Genomic DNA, 24,103 nt, shown 5'->3' with positions numbered 1-24,103 from the left:
GTTAAACCCCTCGCCCTTTACGCGGATATAAAAATGAATTTGAAAAGGTAAAAGGCTTAAAAAAAGCCTAATTCCTAGGCCAAAAGGGTTGCTTGTTGATTATGAAAACAACTTTTCACACTGATATTGATTTGTTTCAACCTTTTTCTTCCATTAAACTTTTCAACTTTTGTTTCATTGTGCTGACACATACTACATACATACACCCTTTTCCTATATCCCACTAAGGAGAGTAAGACTTGGTCCCTTTGCGTACCAAATCAAGTTTTGGTAACAGGGTCAGGGATGTCTACAGATAAGTATTTGTTATTTTTTAGATATTGCAGTACGAAATTTATTATTGGACAAAATATACAAACTTTATAAATATTTGATTAAATTTTTAAATGATTATCCAAATTTATACCTAAATATTAAATATTCGTGTTTAATTTATTAAAATAAATTTAAAATTATTTTTAATATATATTATTAATGAAAATTAAATTAATAAATTAAAATTAATTCATAAAAAATACATTAAAATTTAAAATCATATTTATAACAAGTGATGAGTTTTTATTAGAGACAATTAATGGGTTTTAGTAGTATTACACTAATTAAGAAAAAAAATATGCATAAAACTAAAATTTAATATTAAAATTAAGCTAACATTAAATTTAATATTATTTTCTTATTTTCTTCAGGGTTGGTTCCAATTGTCAACCATGTCTAAACTATGGTGCTTCTTCAAGTTTCTTTATCGTTGAAAATTGATACCCATAATTTATAAATTAGAGAGACTTTCTTCAGATGGTGGAATTGGAGGGATTTTCAATTTCTTCATGATTATAGAGAAGAAAACTGGAAAATATATTTTGATGCTTTTTTTAAAAAAAATTAATTTAAAAATAAGTTTATGATTATCCACTCAATGGTTGCAGCATTAATTGACCATGCAACTGCGATCAATAACCAAGCCCACAATATTCTTTTACTTGCATGACTGTTAAAATTTATGGAATATTAGATAAAAGATTATCCACCCTTTAATGCCAATAACCCATTAAAAAAATGTCATAATTCTGACCTCCGAGCAAAGTCTTTCCCTTTTATTAAAGAATATATTACTACAATTGACTATGTCAGGGACAGCGTTGGCCTTGGGACCCAGTGATGGACGCCCCACGAGTTATTGGACACATATCGACCGCGGTTGTAATTAGGGGTAAACTCGGGAAACCAATCTGCGACACAGCCTCTCATTGGATTGAATTGAAGGGCTCAATTGAGAGGAACCAAATTTCGAGGACTTAATTGTATTCGTCGACTGAAAGTTTGAAGGCTCAATTAGGAATTTAGCCAATTTTATTTACCCCTGGTGCTTGCAAAATGGGTCAAATTCCCTAGCTACCCCGGCACAAAGTAAAGCTAATAATTAAAGTGGAGCAAGTTGTGACACGTTGACCATGTCTTCCTATGATGAGGATGCAGAATCAGATGGACCGACTTGGATTTGATGAGCTGTAAGGGGTAATATGACATGTTAGCATGCGGCAGATAGAGAGGCGAGGGGTTTAAAGAAATAAAAAAAGCCAGGCTGACTGCTTCAACATCACATATCCTTGGCTTGGATTGGATTGGGACAAGTGAAGCAATATTATAGGACAAAGGAACATTATCTTCATTACATAACCGCGTGGAAGTTTCCACCAATCCAAAAACATGCACAAATTTTCCAATTTCACTCGGCAAACCTCCTCCCTCTCTTTTCCCTGTACTAGATGCTTATTTAAGCCCCCTGCATTTACACGGATAGGCTCATTCGAAGCAGATTAACAAAGGACAAAGGGTACAAAAACTCAAATACGGTAAGCAACCACATATAGCTGCTACCGGTAATGGAAGTCGCCACGGGTTTTCGCTTCTTTCCCACAGAAGAGGAGTTGGTTTCCTTCTACCTACGCAACCAGTTGGAAGGCAAGAGACAAGAGATGCACCATGTTATCCCAGTCCTCAACATTTACGATGTAGAGCCATGGGACCTTCCACGTACAATTTTCTTTACTGCTCATTACAACACGAATGCAATATATGTTAGATATGCTTCAAAAAGAATGCTACACTGCCTAATCTGTTTTGGTTTTCTTTTTCTTTTTTTTGGTTTTGTTTTGGATATGTTGCAGAGCTTGCTGGGGAGGTTTGTAAAGCAGACACAGAGCAATGGTTTTACTTTACACCAAGACAAGAGAAGGAAGCTCGTGGAGGGAGACCTAACCGAACTACAGCTTCTGGATACTGGAAGGCAACAGGGTCTCCCAGCTATGTCTACTCATCAGATAACCAAGTGATAGGAATGAAGAAAACCATGGTCTTTTATAAGGGAAAAGCTCCTTCTGGGAGGAAAACCAAATGGAAGATGAATGAATATAGAGCCATAGAAGCAGTAGCCAACCCATCAGCTGCTGCTACTCGTAAGGTGAAAATAATATCTACATACCTCTTCTTTGGGCTTAAAGCTAGATATGAACTTCTTCCATTTCTAATCATCACTCGGTTGGTCATCATTTCTTAATGTAGTTGAGACACGAATTCAGTTTGTGTCGAGTCTACGTGGTGTCAGGAAGCTTACGAGCATTTGATAGACGCCCGCTAGAAACTGTGCCACGAGGAACACAACTTCATGACAATAGGACTACAATATCTTCTGAGAGACCCACAATGATGGAGATAAGCTCCTCAGGTACTTCACCTTCCGGAGGAAACCACTCTGAACTCCAAGACAGCAGTGAAGATGACATTTGGGAGATGGTTAATGATCTAGAAGAACATCCTTTAGCATGGGAACAAGGGAACTGGACCTGAGGGAAGCAATATTGGTAGGTAATTAGCCCTTCTTCTGGCATGATAAGAATTGTAATACAAAAAACTTGTGCAAAACCTAACTTTAGTAAGTAGCAGATTTCTTCTTCCCTCTTGTAGGTTAAGGGAACTTGCTAGCAAATAAGCAAAATTAAAGAGATCATTTAATGTAAAATAGGGTTATTTTTCTGAAGAAACTGAAGCTTGGGAAAAATCGCACAGTTTTTGCACAGTATCTGTCACTGATAAACTAGACCTACTAACCCGGAGCAGGAGAAAACAAAATGACAAATTGAAGAAAGAGTACCAGAGCAACAGTCTTAGAGAAAAATATAACAACAACCATAAAGGACAAACAAAAAAAAGTAGTCAGCCTATCTGCTTATAAACTCGCTAAATATCTAATCCAAAGTCTTGTTCAGACTTAATCATGCATGCCTATATGCCACCAGGGATTTCGAAAATAGACTTAAAGATTCCCAGCTATCATTTTTAAATGAACTACCATCAACAGTGAATTAATTTTTGCCTTCTACCAGCTCCAAGCACAAAGTTGATAGAAAATAGATATTTACAAGAGGGACCTAGGTTCAAAACTAGACCAGATCCTATACTGGCTATCAAACTACCGTGCAATATAGAGCAAGGTTGATAACAAAATGAAAAGGCTCAATCTACATAGCTCTAAAATATTAATAAATTGAAAAGGCTCTGCTGGTAGTCTTTAGTTACAATAGCACGAGAAAGCCAGAATACAGCGATAGACCATCCCAACTCAAGATTCGTGATTGATTTCTTCTACAGATTGAGAATTTAAGATGATCAAATGGCTCAATCCACAATTAAAGTCTTACAAAGGAGATTATAGAGTCAAAGAATTTTGGCTCATCCTAGGCTGGTAGGACACAACCTTGACAAGTCTTCACAAGTTTCCCCGTCAGACTTTCGCCCATGGAGTTGATGACAGCTCACTTCCAACGCTGTTTCAAGAGGACCATCCAGAAATTTCAAATTTACGCTCACACAAGTTTCAGAGAAATTATTATTCTCAAATCTTAAATGGTTACTAATCCAACAAACAATAGTAGTCAATGTCTAGTCAATCCATGTTGAACTCAATAATGTTCCCATGCCTATTTAATGTACTGGAGACAACTGAAAAATAAAAAATAAAAAAAAATACCAAAAAATGAGTAGATTTATGACAAATGCGGAAGTATACAAGGAACCTCACTTAGATAGCAAAGTAGTGAATGCAAATAGCATAAAAAGATCATGAGTCATATTATTGAATTCAACATGCTTGAAAATGAATCCTACCACACATTTTTATCAAATATTTGGACCTCTGCTCTTCATGAGACAATCAAAGAAGTTATATCAGACTAGAAAGCAGTGTTCCTGATGTGTTAACTTCGTATAAAATCCAGAAGAAGAGAATTCATTCTTCCCCTAAACATGTGAAAGCTTGAATTTGATGGTTTACATTCCTGTGAAGATCAATGTGTTGTCAACACAGTGGAATTAGAAGAATGGATAACAAAAAGGACAGTTTCAATATCCTTCTATTGCATGCAAAACTCATAGGCTGGTGCCATGTTTTAAGCTAAAAAGTGGATACACATCATCATTAAGTATCCCTCCTTTCACGGCCCAGCAAGATGCAACAACTAACTCTTAGGAAATTTTGAAGGAATTATCACCAACCTGATGGGCATGTTTTATTTCTGGCAGTGGCAGGACCTTTTCTTGAAACATCTGCCTTATGCCTTATCCTTACATACATATACCAATGTCAACATCACAACCGATGAGTTATGAACCTCAAAGAAGTGGTTTTGTTTCGTCAGTAATTATTGCTCTTCCCCTTACTATTAGCAGTAAATCTAAAAGGCACCCAAGCAAACAATAGCTAACCAAAAAAACAAAAAAAGAAGCAAGAACCACTGTCTGAAAAGGTTGGAATAAGAACCCTTATCCCTTGCCTGTCCTATAATCTAACATCAATTTCTCTAGAAAATGCTTCTTTCTTATTCATTTTGTAATCAATTCGTTAAAGTTTGTGAATACTATTCATAGATTTATTTTCCTCACAGAAATTCTTATAATTACTCATTTTTTGTCTTTTAAAAACATTTGCTACTTATATTACAAATCATATCTCAATGCAAATTTAATTTGTTTCCATTTGCACTCATGTTTATAGCTGCTGACCACTTGGTGGCTTTTCAACCTATAGGGACTTAATATTCATTGAAATTAGCATACTGAAAAATAGGCCAAAGTAACCATAAGTAGATATGATCTCATAAGTTTCCTCCTCTTGACCATATCCCTAACCTTAATTAGCATATTCATTTTCTGAGGTACCTTCTTTTTATTTTGTTTGGAGAAGGGGTATATCCTACCAATGTTCAAACTTTCAGCCATGATATGAAACAAGTCAATAGAACATGACAAGGATCAGATTTCCAAATAATTAACAAATGGTAAGGGCACAACGTTTGACCGGACTATTAAATAAAATACCACTCTTTCTCTTTAAACAGTAAAGAGGGAAATAAAAATTAGCAGATGAGAAAATAAAAGGGGAGATCTGTGCAGGAAATCTATTTCATGCAGCTTGGCAAGAAAAATTTTGAAGTATGGATACTGGATACATTGCATGTCAGACAAGTTGCCCATGAAATTTGTTATCCTGATTGAGGTCAACTAGCCAAAGGGAGCTTTCACATTGCATTGTACCTCAACTTTCTTTCTTTTTCTCATTTATTATATTGTGCATCAATTTAATCAATATGAAATAATCAAAGCCTAACCATACAACATTCAAATACTGGAACTTTTATTATTAAAAATATGAATTCAGTATCCACCAAAAGAATTTTTGTCTGGAAGAAAATAAATGCATGGCATAGGTATGTACCAATAAAAAAAAAGGAAAATGGAATCTAATGTTTTTAACATTTCAGAGCTTATCATTCTAGGTCAAACAAGTTGACAGTATATCCTAAGTCACCCCTATTTCCCTCTCAGTTTACGTAAGTTTAAATGTATTCCTCTTGACAACGAATAAAAACCTTTTCCGCATTCAGAAAAATATATATAGATAGATAGATAGATAGATAAGGAGCCGGAATATCAATGGCACCTCAATTCATAGTAGGATCAGAGCTTTTCTTTTTTTCCTTTTGCCACAGAATGGGTCGTTTTGCAATTAAAATTTACCCACCTGAACACCATACCTTCCTGCACTGCCCTAGATTGGCTTCCTACCTATCAACAGATTAAAATGTTTTTCTCTTCTGCTAGTTCATGATCAACCAGTTAAGACAAAGATGAAAACTAAACTCAACCGCCTTGTTTTTCTAACCAAAAATCTATAGATATCTACTGAAAAATATAACTTCATGGCTAGGCCTCTCACTTAAAATCCAGCAATACACCCCCAAGCTTCATGCACTTTGACACTCATATACAACTCATAGCATTAATCAAGAAACTGTTCCTCATTGGCAGATTCTAGCCAGCAAAATGTATAACTGAGCTAGATGTCAGAATTTGTATAATCAGCATACTGTACAATTGCATACATCTTTATATCTATCTGTCTATGTCATCAGCTCCGTATCTACACACTACATAATGCTAAACCATCAAGCAAGCTTTGAAAAGTGCCAGAAAAATTCTAGATATAACATTAATCATATGGAAGGGTACCTTTACTTCCTGCATAAGATCATTTTTGAGATTATTCACCACTAACATGGTCTGTCTAAAAAATTCCATATGATCTGGCTTTTTATATAGTTGCATGCTCCTTTTGTCGGTATTAGGTCAACATGACATATAACATTTTGCAGTGCAGTACTAACACCTTTATGCTCCCTTCTTCTACTTTTCTCAGCAGAGAAAAGAAGCAATGGCTTTGACTTTGTCCTCAATGCTACCAGCAAAATGAGTTTCTTTTCAAGAGAAAATGAGTCAATCGTGTTCCAATACTTCTTCTAAATGTAAAAGTGTGTTCCACACCTTCTACTACTCTGTAAAAGTATACACAAGAGCAGATAACACTCTTGTATGTCAGAGATAATGAGAAAGTGAACAACATTGGAAATATATGAAACATTGACAAATCCAAACTTGTCATTCTTTTGACTTCTTGTGCCCAAGAAGCAAAAGTAATTTAGTCTCAACTCTCAACAACCTATCGCCGCCAGAAACTTTAAGGCAAGTGATCAGCTCTGTAACCATAACACATCTTACGGCAATCAGCTTATTGTTCAATAGAGTGGCTTCATAACATGCACCAAAAACCCTCTTTTTAGTCAATTAAAAGGAAATACCTCCAAAGTCCAAATCAACAAAAGGCATCACTTTAGTTGGATTTGGTCTTTAAGGTATTAGTACAACTTATGCAAGGGCATTTCAGTTTGCCACAACAGATCCTTCATTCCTAAAGACCAGAAACTACCCTAACCACTCTAAAATGGTTTGAAATATATTAAAAAGAAACCACGAAAATGACAGGAAATTCAACCTAATATAGAACTTTTGTCACCACTCAATTGATCAAAAGTCAAAATCACATGCCACCTGAGTAAAATCGTTTGACTTACAAACAAATATGAGACATTGAAACAATTCCCCGTTGATGACTTCCCTTAGTCAATTATCATCTATTCAATCAACAAATCAAAATTTCATCCAAAAACAACTACATTTTCAAATATGCGACATCAAACCCACAAATTCCTCAGCTGCCCATCCGCATTCACATTTTGTTTGTGGAACAAGCAACATGAATCATCAGGCAAAGAACACCTTCCCACAATTGCTAAAGGAACTAACTTCAACAAAAGAAAGAAAGAAATCCATCTTTTACGATTCATTGCTTCCAACTTCCAAGTCCCAACCTTTCTTTTTTGTTTTAAATCTGCTGGGTTCTCAAAACAAATTCCATAAAATGAGGAACCATGTTTATTATTCTTCTCCTATTTATTTCTCTCATTCTTCTTGACAAATAATTTTACATGGAACAATTACAGCACACAGAAGTAAGAAACACAAACATTGAAAAATGAGAAATCATCAAGTATATAAACTCAATAGACTCATATAAAGCAACCTCTTTTAACACTTCTAAATGAAAAACAAAAGAAAGAAAGAAACCCAGATTTATTTCAGTCTAAACAAATCCAAAATATAAGGAAACAAACAAAAAATCAGATTAAACTGGTAATGGCAATTTCGTAGACAAAATGAGTAAAGGCTTACCTTGGACTTGTTTTGTCCCTTTTCCCCTTGCAACCTATTTAAAGCAGAATCTACAAGTAATGGAAAGAGAAAGTGGAGAAGAGAGAGATAGTCTGCTTGATCAGACAGCAAAGGAACCATGAATACTTCAGAGTTCTGACACTGATTTAGCGCTACCTGCTTCCTGTGTCCTTAGCCATGTTTCAAGTTGACGAGTTTTGACTTCACTTCTTTCTATTCTCTTCGTCAGTTTCAAAATACGGAGTTTTTTTCATTTTGTATTCTCTTTACGTTTTATAAGTGTATATTGTTTTTTTTTTTGGAAAAATAAGAAATAAAATATTTATACCTTTAATATTTAAGTATTTGATTTAATAATTGATTAATCTTAAGTTCAAATTTTTTTAAAACAAAAAAATATCTATCGTTATTTTGCTATATATTTTTCATTTAATTTTTAAATAATTTTATTAACTAAATCAATATAATATTTAATCTCTAAGTAATTTTATTTGCTAATTTAATATAATATATACATGAAATTAATTTACTTATCATATATTTTATTTAATTAAGTGCATATTTGATGTCATGCTTTTATTTTATTTTGATTTAATAAGAATAATTTTTTTTTGGTTTTCTTTAAATAGTGTTTAAGGGACTAATTGCCGCTTATTTTCTTAAAAAAAAAAAGTGAAGGAAACCCCTAACCATCACCTAATTATGGTCCTTAAGGGGTTTGACTTTAATCGTATGTATTTTTTTTTTTTGGAAAATGACTTTAATTGTATGTATTAGATTTGAATGATTTTTATTTTTTATTTTGTAGAAAAGAAGAAGGATTATTTTATATACTACTATCAAATTTCAATAACTCCTCTGACCTTTATCTATTTGGATAAAAAAATTGTAAATTTTATAAAATATAAATTCTATTTCATACTCGACTTAATAAAGAATTAGTAATAAAATTTAATGTGAACTTTTACAAAAAAGGAAAACATACTTTAATTTTCGTTTTCCATTTTCCTTCAATCTTTTCGTTTCTTTAAGTTCTTTTCCTTCTTACTTATGCTTATTTATTTTCATTTAAGTTAAATAAAATTTATAATAATAACATTTTCTATTTCTTTCTTTCTTTTTCCTTTCTTTTTCATCAATTTCTTCCACCGCCAGTAATGGGCCTTGCAGCAATGGGGTAAGGCCAAATCTGGCCCTCCCAACTTCAAACCTGCGTGTAGAGCTAAATTAGCACCGACCATCGTTGATTCTATTAATTGATAATTTTGATTTAATAAAATAAATTGATAATTTAGTTCAATTGTGTGACAAAGAATAAAAACTCAATTATAATTGAAGTGATCAATTAATGATGGATTTTGCACATCTAATTGGGTTAGTGTAGTTTGACAGTTGTGTAGCATTGACTTTTTTAAGAAAGACTTCTATTAGGGTTTATTTTACAGTATATATGGTCAAAATATCCAATAAATTTTTATATTCATACATTTTATCCAATTTAGTTTCTATACTCAAAATTGAAGTAATTTAATTTTTTGATTTTGAAAATTGTTCTAATTTAGTTCTTTTCTAACAGCATTAAATTTTACCGTTAAAATGTGATAACCTAATTGCTGACATGGTGTTGACATGGTACTTTTGGTGATATAGTAATACCACGTGACACTGACATGATGATGTGGTAGTGTCATGTGGTATTAACATGATGGCATGGCAATGTTGACATAGCATTGACATGTCAATGCCACATGGCAAATCAAGAAAAAAAATTTCAAAAAAAATCTGTATCGCGTTATAAAAACTAAATTCAATAAAAATGTATAATACAGAGACTAAATTTAATCAAATTGAGGTATTTAGGGATTAAGTTGAAAAATAAAATAAAAAATATAAATCTTTGAGTAGAAGATACATATATATTTTTTAGAAGGCAGATAATACATATACTTATTAATAAATCAAATGTTTAACTGTTAAAGATTTATAGTATTAATATATATTTTTTTTCTTACTTAATTATTTGATTCTAAAATAAATACATTAATTTATCTTCTTTGTAAAAATTTAGTTTGAATTCTCTTTTTATAAAAAAAAAATATTTTATCTTTAATATATAATTATAGGAAGACAACGTCGTTATTTACATAAAACCCTAAAAACGCTTAAAATTAAAATTTCATTTTTGTAGTTATAAAAGGCAATAGTTACTTTTTTCCTTGGTCACCCCTCAGTCTTCTTTTCCCTTTTTTGTTTTTCTCATTAGAAGTTTAATTCATTGATTAATTATTATCAAATTAGGGCAATGATGACAAATTTATGTTTCTTGATTTTGATTTTGATTTTTTTTCTTAAATTCTTTTAATTTAAGGACCAAATAGCTTTATGATAATAGTGCTGGTATGCATATGAGCCTCATTGTTCTTAATTTTGTTAGTTTTTTCTTTTTTAACGATGATTATAAAAATAATTTTTCGTTCTAACATGCTTAATTTGGGCCTAACAGACTTCTTTTTTTTTTTTTTTTTTAAAGTCAACAAACCTTTTATTATATTTATAAAATCTAAGCTACTTCACTTTTTCAATTTTTTGTTTATTTTTTTGTTCCTATTTTGTTTAATATTTCAAGTTACATTTTTTAGGTTGGAATTTTGTAATTAAAGACTACATTTATTATTGATAAAGTTAAATATAATTGTAGATATTTATACCATTTTATGTTGCATTTATGAATTTTTTGTATATCCAAATTAATTATTTAAATTTAAATTTAGTAGAATTTGATTGAGATTTTTGAACTTAAATAAAATTGTTTTATAAGAAACTTTGAGTAAATTTAAATAAAAGGTAAATTAGATAAGTGTTGAATAATTTCGAAAAAATGAGTATTTGTAAATTGTGAAAGTTTTAACTAAATCAACCTATTTTGTTAATTTGAGCTCGACTTAAGTTAAAAACTAAGTCAAATTAGAATATAAATTTTAATTCTTTATACCGTTATAAATAAAAGAAAAAAAAGATTTATTTAGTCTTTTTATATTATTTTATTTCAATATAATACAAGTTATTCATTTAAATCTGACTTTAAGTATGAATTTTTTTTTACAAAAGGGAAATTCAAACTTAATTTTTGTAAAGAAAATAAATTACTGTACATATTCTAAAATCAAATAATCAAGTAAGAAAATATTTATATATTTTTTAACATCATAAATCTTTTACACTTAAATATTTGGCTTATTAATAAGTTTATATATTATCTACCCAAATATTTGTATTTCTAAAAAAAAAAATCAATTTAATCCTTAAATAGCTCAATTTTGTTCAATTTAATTTCCATAATATACATTTTTATTCAATTTATTTCTTATGATGTGGCATAGATTTTGTTTTTGAAATTTTTTTTCTCAATTTGCCCTGTCAATATTGCCACATGGCATCAACATATCAACATACTAGTGCCACATGAACACCATATCAGAGCTAACATCATCACTTTTAATGGTAAAATTAAATGTTATTAGAAAAAGTGACTAAATTGGAACAATTATTAAAATTAAGAGATTAAATTGTTTCGATTTTAAACGTAAGAATTAAATTGGATAAAATGCATGAATACAAGGATTTGGTGGGTATATATATATATGTGTGTGTGTGTGGCTATGTCCCTCCTCCAACGTATAATATCTACCCATTGTGAACCGTCATCAGAAAAGGAGAAGTGCGAAAAGAGAGATATAGCCTTGACTATAAATTCTTTGTATTTCTACTGTGAACAATGACTACCTCAACGAGTTTTAATCTTACTTACATGGACCTTTCTCCTTTCTTCTCTTATTTTTGACGTTAAATCCACATAGAAGGATTGATTCAACACTGTCGGTGATCCCCCATCATTCTTTTTCGAATTCTCTCTCTACCTCAAATAAAATTATAAAAAATGCCTAAACAAATTGAAAAGAGAAGACAATAATACCCTTATTGCATATTTGGTTAGCTAAATAGATAGGTATAAAATATAATAGCTATTATGTGGAAATAAAATATATTAGTTATAATGTGATTTGGTACGACGAATGGACTATGGTAAGGATAGTTATTATAACTTATTGCGGTGTTTGGTAGGTAAAAATATTTTTGAAATAAGAGAGGAATAGAGTATAAAAAGACAAAATACCATTTACTATATATATGATTATTTATTTTTATTTTATATTTTTTAAAATATTAATAATTATAATTTATTAAAATATTAATAATTGATTATTTAAATATTAATATTTTATTAATATTTTAATCATAATTTACAATGTTATTATGATTATTTATTTTTATTTTTAAATATTATTATTTTAAAATTTATTTAAAAATATTAATAATTTATAATTAAATATTAATATTTTATTTATAATTCAGTAATTAATATTTTAAAATATTAATATGTAATTTATAATTTAAATGTTATTATGATTATTTATTGCTATTTTATTTTATTTTTTAAATATTTATAATTTATAATTAATTGAAAATATTAATACTTTATCGTTTAAATATTAACATTTTATTTATAATTTAAATGATATTATGATTAAAATATTAATAATTTTAATTAATTTTTAAATTTATAATATAATCTTATAATATATTATTAAAAATTTAAACTTTTTTCTTTTTATAATAATATTAATAATTGATAATTTAAATATTAATATTTTATATATAATTTAATCATTAACATTTTATTTACAATTGAAATATTATTATGATTAAAATATAGATAATTTTATGTTAATTTTTATAATATATAATTAAAATTTTAAACTTTTTTCTTTTTTCTTTTTTATAATAATATTAATAATTGATAATTTAAATATTAATATTTTATTTATAATTTAAAATTAATATTTTATTTATAATTTAAATATTATTATGATTCACATATTAATAACTTTAATCAATTTTTAAATTTAAAATATTATGTAATTTTTCAAACTTTTAAAAGACGTTTGGTTCCCAATGTTCAAAGGAATAGCCGTTCATCTATAATGGTTATTCCCTAAAATAAGTTAAAATCAAAGAATATTTAATACCAACACTATTCCTTGGAGTATAGAAAACCAAACAAAGGAGCATTTATTCCTTAGGTAGCCATTCCCCCAACTAAATATGTTATTAAAGTTGCAAAAACCAATTCCAATTTCTATGTGAAATGTCTACAGTATCGTTTGATAATTTTAAAAAAATTCCTTTCCGTATCAAATTTTGCCACCAAATGAGTATGTAGCTGATTTTAAGTTAATTGATGATAGATTAAGCAATAAGCGGTGGGCGCAGCCAGTAATGAAGTGCTAACTTCACGGTGAGAAAGAGCTTATCCAAACTGCAAGTTGAGCTTGAGTGATCATCAAGAGCAAAGAGTACTTAATTTTATAATACGCTGAATTTGTAATGAAAAGGGGACCAAAGAGACGCATTAGAATGGAAATATAGGAGAATTTAAAAAAAAAAGGCACTGAAAGAAGATCATTCAAACAACTAGATCTCTTCATTTGTCTCCATAATCCTTAAACCGATAAGATTGAATCTAGAATCTCTTCCTTTCGCAGCAATTTAACGTACAAACTAGTAGAGATAAGAGTCTAAAGATGGCTAAGACTTACAACTAATTAAGTCGTATTTTACAACAAGGAAAACAGTATCTTACAACTTCGAAAAATTTTCTGACAACGACTTTTGTTTTGGGGGGGAGGGAGGGTGATCAACAGAGACATTCGTAATTTAATGTTTCATGGCCGCCTAGAATATTCCACGCACACCAAAGATATTTACTATAAAATCCTTCTCTTTTTGGGGACCTTATCTTCTTATTCATGAATAGGGTAAAAAATTATCACTGCCCACTAGATTCCCTAACACGAGGCTTACGCGGACGTTAAAGTCCATGAAACTTTATAAAAAGTTACCATAAATCAGAATTTGCAGCCTGAGATACGTTTGAGTGGCACTCAATTGGTAGGACAAGTGCTTTTGAAAGTGAAAAGAAGATACTGTCTTTCTAATGTAATCACGGGGTTTGGGGTTAATTAGTAAAGAAAACCACTTGCTAGAGTGGTTATTAATTTGATCAAAAAAGCTAAAAACATTTTCTAACTTTCCGCCATTTCTGTCTCCGAACAAACAGAACCTGAAACAGTCTGATTAAAAGCAGTTGAAACAAAAAGAGAAGCTTAATTAAAAAGTGATTCCCACCGACATCTGGTTATAAGGCGAAATAAAAATAGTGGCACACCACGACAACGTGTTTAACATGATCTCATCCAAGTCCTTCGAGTCAGAGATTGCCGAAAGTTACGTAATCCAAAACTAAAAACAAAAAATAACGAAGGTCCCGTCTTATAAAACACCCAGCAGCCTTACCTTTTTTGAAATTAAACCAAACCAGACTGAAGACAGCTTAGCTTGGTCATGATCCGAAGCAACAACGATTCCCCGTCGTCCTGGTCTTGGCATCAGGACAAGCTGTTCGAGAGAGCTTTGATTATGTTCCCCGAGGAATCGCCCGACCGGTGGGAAAAAATCGCTGCCCAACTTCCTGGGAAGTCTGCAATGGAGGTTAGGAAACATTACGCGGATTTGGAGCATGACGTTATGGAGATTGAGTCAGGGCGAGTTCAGATGCCGAGTTACGAGGGTGAGTTGGAATCGGCGAGTTGGGTGAACGAGTCAGGCGGTAGTCAGGGTTGGGTTGGATGGAAAAAGGACAGGGAAAGCGAGAGAAGGAAAGGCGTTCCTTGGACTGAAGAAGAACACAGGTTGGTGTTAGCCAACTGTATTTTAAAAAAAAATTTAAATAGTTTTTATTCACTATTATAAATTTCATTTCATTAAAATTTTAATTAACTACATTAAGAGAGACTAATTGTTTTTTTTTTTTTTGCTTGATTGGTTCATGTAGACTTTTTCTGATTGGATTACAAAAATACGGGAAAGGGGATTGGAGGAGCATTTCAAGAAACGCGGTCGTATCAAGGACGCCAACTCAAGTAGCAAGCCATGCCCAAAAGTATTTCCTTCGCTTAAACTCGATTAATAAAAAGGATAAGAAAAGGTCTAGCATACATGATATTACAATGGCGGATGACATCACCGATCAAAACGGAGTTGGAACAATGGGTGACCACTCAAGCATTGAACTAATGGATCAATCCAAGTTTTTCAATGAGCAAGGAAGGTCATTTTGGGAATAACAATGGGTTTTTGAGTTCCCCTTTGTCGTAACTTATAAGGTAGAAAAGGTGAAATGTTTGTATGTAAATACTAGTGAAAATATAGCATTACCTTCTACAACTATATGACCCTTTGTGTTTTTGCTTCCCTCCTAATGTAACTATTTCTTTTTTGGTCCATCTTAAGTTGTAAAAATTGTTCTAATTTGGTGGAAAGTGAACCCTTTTTTTTTTTCTTCTTATAACTAATTGTGTATTTTAGGAACATTATCCATCAATTTAGAATCTTATTTCAATTTTTTTAAAAAAATTAAATTTATAAAACATGAAATTATATTTTTTTATTTATCTATATCAATGATTGATAGGAGCAAATAAACTCAAACAAGCCATCGGCCAGCATCATTGGGCCCAAAGCCGTTGGCAATTTAATACAGCCCATAGAGCTCTTATTAAATGATTTTCGAAATAAGTATCTAAATATGTTAAATCAGTACATTATTATCCTTTTCAATTTTTTCGAATATGAACAAAATCATGTACTTAATCGCTTTCCTAGTAAGAAAATTTGTAGTATTTCTTTCATTATCATGAAAAATACTTTTTATATGAAACAATTTAATAATTAAAATTACAGCACCATAAATTCAATAAATCGACTCATTTGTACTTGATTATAGTTTTTTATTTTTTTAAAAGTTTAAATGAATAAAAATCAAAAGTTATAAAGAAAAACCATAGTTGATTGAAAATAAGAAAATGATTATAATGTAAAATCAATTTTAACTTAATTGTTTTATAGTTAATTAAACAAGAATTTAGGTTCATTTTTTTAATACAGTAGCAGAAATCAAATAATGTAGTGTAATAAAACTAAAGAAAAAAGAAAACTACCACTAAATCAATCATTGAAAAAATACAATAAAAATTTATATTTCAATAAAAAAAAAAAAGTAATACTGCACCATTACAAACATCGCACGAACCCCAAAAACGGCCGTGGACTTTCCGGTAAGCAAAATTCCCTGTTTGGCTCTACTCCCAAGCAAAGTTGAAAGCTAGACCCCAAAAATCTTCCATCCCAAACACATCGCCACATCGCTCTTCGATGTCGCCTCCGCCATCCAATTAGCTTCGAAGCCAATAAAATTAAATAATTAGTAAAAAAAATCTTGATGGCGATTCTTTACGCGGTGGTGGCTAGAGGCACGGTGGTTCTGGCGGAGTTCAGCGCTGTGACCGGGAACACCGGGGCGGTGGCACGGCGTATCCTCGAGAAACTTCCGGGGGAGGCCGATTCGAGACTCTGCTTCTCCCAGGATCGGTATATCTTTCATATACTCAGATCCGATGGCCTGAGTTTCCTCTGTATGGCCAACGATACTTTTGGAAGTACGCTTCTTTCGCTTCATTTCACATTTCTTTTTATATTGTTTTGGAAATTCTACTTTTTTCGAGCTTTGTTACGAGTTTATATTATTAGGTTGATGATTGAAGTAGTGAACGAGATTTTGGATTCTTTCCATAAGTTTTTAATATTTGATTCATTCGAAGTCTGTGACTTGAAATTTTTGCTTGATTTTATGTTCTTTTGCAGTGTTGATGTGTTACTTCATTGAAGAATTACCAAGCCATTTTTCATTTAATTTAGCATTGATTTTAGAATATTGCCTAGGATTTAGGAAAACTCAAGGGTATATTTTTTAGCAAATTCATCTGCATGAGTGTTAATTCTTTGTTGCTTTATTAGTAGGTAAGCCATCATGATTTTCACTTGAATTTAACAAAATGAGTTAAAGAGTAGAAGTTAGTTTCTAGCTACCTTAAAGTTTTAACTTTTGCAGATTTTAGTCTCACACTGGTTGTGTCCTATGTTAAATTACTAAACTTATTCTTCTATCCTCTCATGTATTCATTTCCAACACCTTAGGTTTCCCATTAGATGCATTTAACATAGTTGACAGTTTCCATTTGAGGCTAATATTGGAATATCCTCTGAAAAAAAACTTTAAACAATCTATGTTCCTTTTTGAAAATTGTCTGCGTTCTTTTTTGTTTGCTGTTGTTTGAGCACTTTTAAGTCTTTTTCTCGACAACTGAGATATAATGTAGTATGTTATTCTATGTTATTTTTGTTTCATTATATTTATGTCTAATAGTTACCGTATCTTGTTTTTATACCTTAAGCTTGTGAGCAGTTTCATTACTCTGGATTACTTAACTGTTGGTGCTTAATTTTTCATGGATATTCATTTGTATGCAGCTTTGTCTCCTTGATGGATTGCTTAATTTTCCTTTTTCTAAAATGTAAAGAAAGAGACAACAATCTTTACAAGTCCCTATTCATTATTTTGTGCAGGGAGAATTCCATTTTCATACTTGGAGGATATTCACATGAGGTTCATGAAAAACTATGGCAGAGTGGCGCATTATGCACCAGCATATGCAATGAATGATGAGTTCTCACGGGTGTTGCATCAACAAATGGAGTTTTTCTCCAGTAATCCTAGTGCAGATACCCTCAATCGTGTTAGAGGTGAAGTGGGTGAGGCAAGTATCTTACATTGGCTAGAACTTCATTTTCTGTTCATCTGTTTAATTTCATTTTCTATTTTTTTTATCTTGGGCGTGTCATGATGTGCTGATGGGTGCTTTATGTTGCAAATTGACTTACTCTTCATGCTAAGTCAAATACCTTCCTATTTTTGACTGAGCACTTCGTAGCCCTAGGCAATAGTTGTCAGCATGTAATGTCTTGAAAATTCAAATCTGTAGCTCTGATGGAATGTAGAGGTTTTTCAACTTTACAAAGAATATACTAGTGATCTCACTATTATTAGCTAGTTTTTAAGGAGAAAACATGTGGATTGCTCAGCATCTCTTAATAAAATGTTTGTGCTTCTTGTTATCTGTATTTACATCATTGTTATTAATTCAATGGCAGCATATCAAGTGATTACTGTACCCTGAATTTGTGGTTGTTATTTAATTTTCAGATACGTACAATTATGGTGGAAAACATCGAGAAAATACTAGAGAGAGGTGATAGAATTGAGCTTCTTGTTGACAAAACGGCGACAATGCAAGATGGTGCATTTCACTTCAAGAAACAGTCTAAACGCCTTCGTCGAGCTCTTTGGATGAAAAATGCCAAACTCTTGTGAGTACATTCAAATTCTTTTTGTCACTTATTATATTTATGGAAATATAAACAAATAGCCAATTTATGAATCTTCTATCATCTATAATCTTGGAGCAGAAATATGAATGATGGCTTCCCATACTATGAACGCATGTATTGTGTACAAAGCCCACTAATAAAAGGAGTCGGAAAAATTGAGGAAAACATTGCATTGATCTTTGATTATCTATGAAGATATTTTTTTGAACAACGTCAGTGGAGTTGTCACTGATTTTGTCCATTTCTTAGCCTACTTATGTGAAAAATTTGTCAGATTGCAGTGTTAGCTAGCGATCTTATCATCCATGCATGTGAACTGAAATCATCCCAACATCTCAAATTAACTACATGAACCATCCTAATTTGATGTTAAGAGTTGTAATGGCTCACATCGTAAGTGCATGTTCAATGCCACGTAAGATACTTATACATCTATGTGTACAGGGCACTGTTGACATGCTTGATTGTTCTGTTACTTTACATAATAATCGCTGCTTGCTGTGGAGGCATCACTCTACCTTCATGCCGATCCTGAGTGGCAGTCTTACTGGTATAAATTTCTGAAGAGGGGTATGCATTTATCTTGAAGAGTATTTGTCCAAGTTTGTCCCTGAGGAGGCTCCTTGCTTTCCAATTCAGGGTTTTGAGGTGTATTTTGAAACAGGGTGTCTATGCTGCTCACGGTTCCAGAAAGACCTGTATGTTTCACAGCTGTTGCTGCGCCTCACCTAGATATTTGTCTTGGAAGAATGAGTTGCCATTCCATTGTTGCAGGTCATCTTTGTATTCTGTAAATGCATGGATTTAGTATCCATTATATTTATTTTTGAGGTTTGATGATAACTGCTTGCTGTAACTTCGTAACATTGTCTGCTTCTTCTCATAAGCATCTGTTCAATCATTTTAGTTCTGGTGTATTTATATTTTCCTTTCTCGTTTGCGCCTCTCTGTCTCTCTCTCTCTCTTTAATTGTTTTAGTTCTTGGTAAATGTTGACCTTTCTCTGTTTGACTTGCAGTTGCAGAACATGTGGTGCATTATAGCTAGTAGAAATGCAGGTAGGTACTAAAAATCGGGTCAAATTTTCTGTTCTTTTTGTTTTATGTTGGTGACTAGGTTTTAAGATGGTAGTAATATCTAATGTTTACAGGAAACATGTGATATGGATGTTATGAAGTGCTAAATAGTAAAAGTAGATGATGTGATTATTCATGCGAAGCTTGATGGTCTTGTTCTCCTTGGTAAGATATCAAGTAAACCAGTTCTGACTAATGGCTATAAGGGCAAAAGTGGATATACAGATTTTATTTATTATAGGTCTTGGAAGAATCTCGTGCTATTTATAGCTGTCGATATTTTTTATTTCATGGGATTTAAGCAAGGTTGGAAACGAGCGTAATGCCTAATCTTTTGCTGACATACTGCTAATCATCTATTTAACCTCAAAAGAAAAGTTGTTAATAAGATTTATGAGGTTTGACTATTTGGATCAATTGGAATAATTTATGTGAGCTCTAATAAGTAAAAAGAAAAAATTATTTGTGTGGCGACCTACTCCGAGCCTATTGAGGTGTGGCAAGGGACGGGTTGGGCACATAGATGGAGTGATTGAAAACTAAGCAACCATACTATTTAATGTGCGCATTGCAATTTGCAACAGTGTTAGGTATGAGGTGGTCACTTGCAGACGCAGTCTCAAGTCTTAACTATTTAAGATGTATATTCATTCATTTGTTCCTCCAGCCAATCACAAGTTTATGACTGCAAATCCCATTCATTCACTAGCAAAAGTAAAGCTTTTTTTTTTTTTTTGGAATTTCCATGGTCATCAGTGATTTTTATCCAATCTCCATGTGGCTTGAAAAGAAAAACATTGTTGAAAACGTGAGCATGATGGAGGAATGGAGATTCGAGATTGAAAAGGTTTGCCCCGTAAAATTTAATGTCCTCAGTCCACAAAAAGGCCAGTTAATTGCAGTCCCAGAAACGTTCCGAAGCTAGGAAAGCTAGTAGAGAAAAGGAAGCAGCAGTGGGCAGTGGCTGGGTCCTACTTGCCTAACTCAACCATTAAAGAATTGCATTTCCTGCTTTTCTAACCCATATGCCGAGAAGTTTAACCCAGCAAGCATGTGTAGGTGCCATTCAATCTTTATTATGAGTCCAAAGCAACAGAGCTAGCATGAACAGAGCCTAATTTCTGTCAAAATGCCACCAACTCAAACCCCCACCAAGAAGCAATCAGGTAAGTGATCTTCGGTGTTTGGGTGGACTTAAGTTACAGTTTTTGATAATGGAATGTCACAATCAGTCAATTTCCATTAATTTATAGTGTACAAGTGCAACGTTTCGTTTAAATATTGCGGCAAAAGCTGGTAGAAACAAAGCATCTTTTAATCCTTGATTTTCCCGGATTTCTCTGTGTCTGTATCTCCTATCTCCGTTTTCCATAAATAACAGTGTTCTTCGCATCCTTGGTAGAAAGACTTCTCCTCTTGCCTTTTCCTCCAACTCATGGGAACCCTTGTTAGGCCATTTTCATCAGCTTTTGCAACCAGGAAGGATCATCTACTCTTCCCTTCACCCACTGCTTCATTTCCTTCTGCAAAACCCCATTTAAGAACATCAAGAAGGGCTCATCATGGAATCAACAGCAGCAAGTTTGGTAGCTTCCTCGACCTAAAACCAGAGACGAAACCCGAGTGCTTAGATTTTGATCTTACTTGGTTTAACCCTTCTGATCGGCCTTGCTTTGATGTCATCATTATTGGCACTGGCCCAGGTGGTCTCCGGCTTGCCGAGCAAGTGTCTCGCTATGGAATCAAGGTATGTTGTATTGATCCTTCACCACTTTCGATGTGGCCTAACAATTATGGTGTCTGGGTTGATGAGTTTGAGAGCTTGGGGCTTGGGGATTGTCTGGACAAAACATGGCCTATGACTTGTGTCTATATTGACGATAACATGACCAAGTATTTAGACCGGCCTTACGGTAGGGTCTGCAGGAAGAAACTGAAGACAAAGTTATTGGAGAATTGCGTCTCCAATTCAGTTAAATTCCATAAAGCTAAGGTTTGGAAAGTGAAACATGAGGAGTTTGAGTCGGCTATTGAGTGTGATGATGGTAGTGAGCTTAAGGCAAGCTTAATTGTTGATGCTAGTGGGTTTGCTAGCAGTTTTATAGAGTATGATAAGCCTAGGAACCATGGATATCAGATTGCTCATGGTATTTTAGCTGAAGTTGATAGTCATCCTTTCGATTTGGATAAGATGGTCCTCATGGATTGGAGAGATTCCCATTTGGGAAATGAACCTTATTTACGAGCTAACAATTCAAAAATTCCAACTTTTCTATATGCAATGCCATTTGATTCAAGCTTAATATTTTTGGAAGAGACATCTCTGGTTAGTCGGCCGGTGCTATCTTATATGGAGATTAAGAAAAGGATGGTAGCAAGGCTAAGACATCTAGGAATTAGAGTTAAGACAGTGATAGAAGATGAAAAGTGTTTGATTCCAATGGGTGGTCCTCTCCCTAGAATCCCTCAAAATGTGATGGCTATAGGTGGGATTTCTGGGGTAGTCCATCCCTCAACGGGGTACATGGTGGCTCGGACAATGGCTTTAGCCCCGGTCGTGGCTGAAGCGATTGCAGAATGTCTTGGTTCAACAAGAATGATTAGAGGAAGGCCACTTTATCACAAAGTATGGAATGGATTGTGGCCAATCGAGAGGAGATGTACAAGAGAATATTGCTGTTTTGGTATGGAAACTCTATTGAAGCTTGACTTGAAGGGAACTAGGGGTTTCTTTCAAGCTTTCTTTGATCTGGATCCTTACTTTTGGCATGGGTTCCTCTCCTCAAGGCTCTCTCTTACGGAACATGCTTGGCTTAGCGCCTCTTTGTTTGGACATGCCTCAAATCCTTCCAGGCTTGATATTGTTTCAAAATGCACTGTCCCTCTGGTTAGAATGTTGGGAAATCTGGCTCTAGAAACCATTTAGTGACGGAACATTGAAGAATGATGGCAAGTTTTTCGTTAAGGGTCTTGCTGATTCCTGTTTTCTTGCTTTTCTTTCCTTTCTTTCTCCCTTCTTTTAATGAAGTCAAATTTGTAAGAATGGTTGTAGTAATCAAGATGCAGCATCAAAATACGACCCTATCTCATGAGATTATTCTGTAAAAAATAAGTTACTGATGTGAACTGTAAACGTTGCAAAAATAATTTCTTTCAATGCCCTTCAGAGTCTTTCTAACTCTCCATGGCGGATCAGGTCGGTCATTAAGGTTTTTTGGCTGTCTTTGCCATAGCTACACCATTAGGCTGTAGCATTCCTTACAGCAATGCCCATGAGCACCTCTTTCATGGTCATTGACGCATCGGCATTAAGCTGCCAACATATATTTTCTTTCTATTGCATTTCTATTCATCTAAAATTTTGAATAATTCCACACGATTTAGGATTGTAATCGAATAATAATAATAACAAAAATAAGAATTATAGTTAATAATTTGATATATTTCTTATCTATCTCACTGAAACCTTTGACTATCAAAATGACGCTTTAGCACGTCAGCTAAACAACTACTTGAATCCGATTGCTTGTTCTTTTAACAGAACCCATAACGGCTTAATGCTATTATAACTTAAAACCATTTACTTATTCTTTTTATTTAGTTAAAGATTAATTATTTACTCAAAAATTAATAAATTTTTATTTTTTTACTACATTAATCAAATCCTTATATTTTAATTTTAAATAAATAAATCTTTAAAACTAAAGATTGGATTAATTAAAATTAATTAATCTTTAATCATATGATTAAGTTTATTTGATTCAAAATAAAAATTCTTGATATTTTTAATTGAATGTAATAAAAATAAAAATTTATTTATTTTTTTAATAATTTTGAAGTTTTTTAAATTTTATAATAACTTTATATAACTAATAAAGGGGATTTCACTTAAGTTCTACCATTTAATTAAAATTAAGTTTGAGTTCATATTGACTATGTTCTCTCATCTTTGTCCATAGATAATCATTTTTTGGGTTCTACCTAGATATTTTTAATCTAAATTAAATTATTTTTTAAACAAATTATTATATATTGCGTAATTTTTAAGTCATACAGGTTTAAAAATATAAAATTGCTAATCCTTATTGAGAAAAAAAGACTTTAATAAAAAATAAAAGAAAGTAAAAAGAAAATTGAAATTAGATTATAAAAGGAAGTTAGTAAAAACACACTTGCAGTTGCCACAGCCAACGAAGCAATCATCTACTTTTCTTCTTCTTCTTATTCTTCAATCACTCCCGTCCCTATTTTGTTCTTAATATTTGGAATTAGGGTTTTTTGACTCAGAATCCCATGAGACCAATACGGCTGCCGGAACCGCCTAGCCCCACGATGGGCATGCCGGAGATCTTCGAAGGCGGTGCGTACAACGTAGTTAGACGCGCCGTCGTCATTGGAAACGGTTCACCTGGATCCGAGAACCAGAGTATCGGGTTGGTCCGAGCTCTCGGGTTATCCGGCAAGCATGTTCTTTATGTAAGTCCATTCAAAGCCGCCCCCCCCCCC

General features: G+C 32.6%; 5 protein-coding genes across 9 annotated transcripts in view; all 5 read left to right on the top strand.

Annotated features, from left to right (window-relative positions):
• Nucleotides 1,611-3,071, top strand: LOC18590282 (NAC domain-containing protein 90). Its single transcript, XM_007015709.2, has 3 exons — nt 1,611-2,031; nt 2,166-2,458; nt 2,560-3,071. Exons 1-3 carry the CDS (start codon nt 1,881-1,883, stop codon nt 2,842-2,844), a joined length of 729 nt encoding a protein of 242 aa, XP_007015771.2. The 5' UTR covers nt 1,611-1,880; the 3' UTR covers nt 2,845-3,071.
• LOC18590281 (transcription factor DIVARICATA) lies at nt 14,279-15,572 on the top strand. The gene is made up of 2 exons (XM_007015708.2): nt 14,279-14,927; nt 15,071-15,572. Exons 1-2 carry the CDS (start codon nt 14,581-14,583, stop codon nt 15,360-15,362), a joined length of 639 nt encoding a protein of 212 aa, XP_007015770.2. The 5' UTR covers nt 14,279-14,580; the 3' UTR covers nt 15,363-15,572.
• LOC18590280 (vesicle-associated membrane protein 714) lies at nt 16,282-19,832 on the top strand. Of its 5 annotated transcripts, none has more exons than XR_001929492.1 (6): nt 16,282-16,733; nt 17,701-17,891; nt 18,338-18,501; nt 18,967-19,296; nt 19,540-19,579; nt 19,672-19,832. XR_001929492.1 is itself a non-coding variant. In XM_007015706.2 (5 exons), exons 1-4 carry the CDS (start codon nt 16,517-16,519, stop codon nt 19,055-19,057), a joined length of 663 nt encoding a protein of 220 aa, XP_007015768.1. In that variant the 5' UTR covers nt 16,282-16,516; the 3' UTR covers nt 19,058-19,092; nt 19,187-19,450. The 5 variants fall into 5 exon arrangements, 2 of the variants coding, with proteins under 2 accessions (XP_007015768.1, XP_007015769.1); XR_001929493.1 differs by having other exon boundaries at nt 18,967-19,092; nt 19,187-19,296; nt 19,540-19,739; XR_001929491.1 differs by having other exon boundaries at nt 19,540-19,739.
• On the top strand, nt 20,528-22,763 carry LOC18590279 (capsanthin/capsorubin synthase, chromoplastic). The gene is made up of 2 exons (XM_007015704.2): nt 20,528-20,763; nt 21,000-22,763. The coding sequence occupies exon 2, from the start codon at nt 21,033-21,035 to the stop codon at nt 22,521-22,523; it is 1,491 nt and encodes a 496-aa protein (XP_007015766.2). The 5' UTR covers nt 20,528-20,763; nt 21,000-21,032; the 3' UTR covers nt 22,524-22,763.
• The window catches only part of LOC18590278 (mitochondrial fission protein ELM1), a 4,519-nt gene continuing 4,175 nt past the window's right edge, over nt 23,760-24,103 (top strand). Inside the window, exon 1 of the mRNA XM_007015703.2 lies at nt 23,760-24,073. Within this exon, the coding sequence (XP_007015765.1) occupies nt 23,891-24,073 (183 nt within the window). The 5' untranslated portion in view covers nt 23,760-23,890. The remainder of the gene's footprint in view (nt 24,074-24,103) is intronic.

Source organism: Theobroma cacao, chromosome 9, assembly GCF_000208745.1.
Source record: "Theobroma cacao cultivar B97-61/B2 chromosome 9, Criollo_cocoa_genome_V2, whole genome shotgun sequence".
NCBI classification, from domain to species: Eukaryota; Viridiplantae; Streptophyta; class Magnoliopsida; order Malvales; family Malvaceae; genus Theobroma; species Theobroma cacao.
Note: the sequence above shows the minus strand (reverse complement) of the source record. Positions and strands in the feature narration are given on the sequence as shown.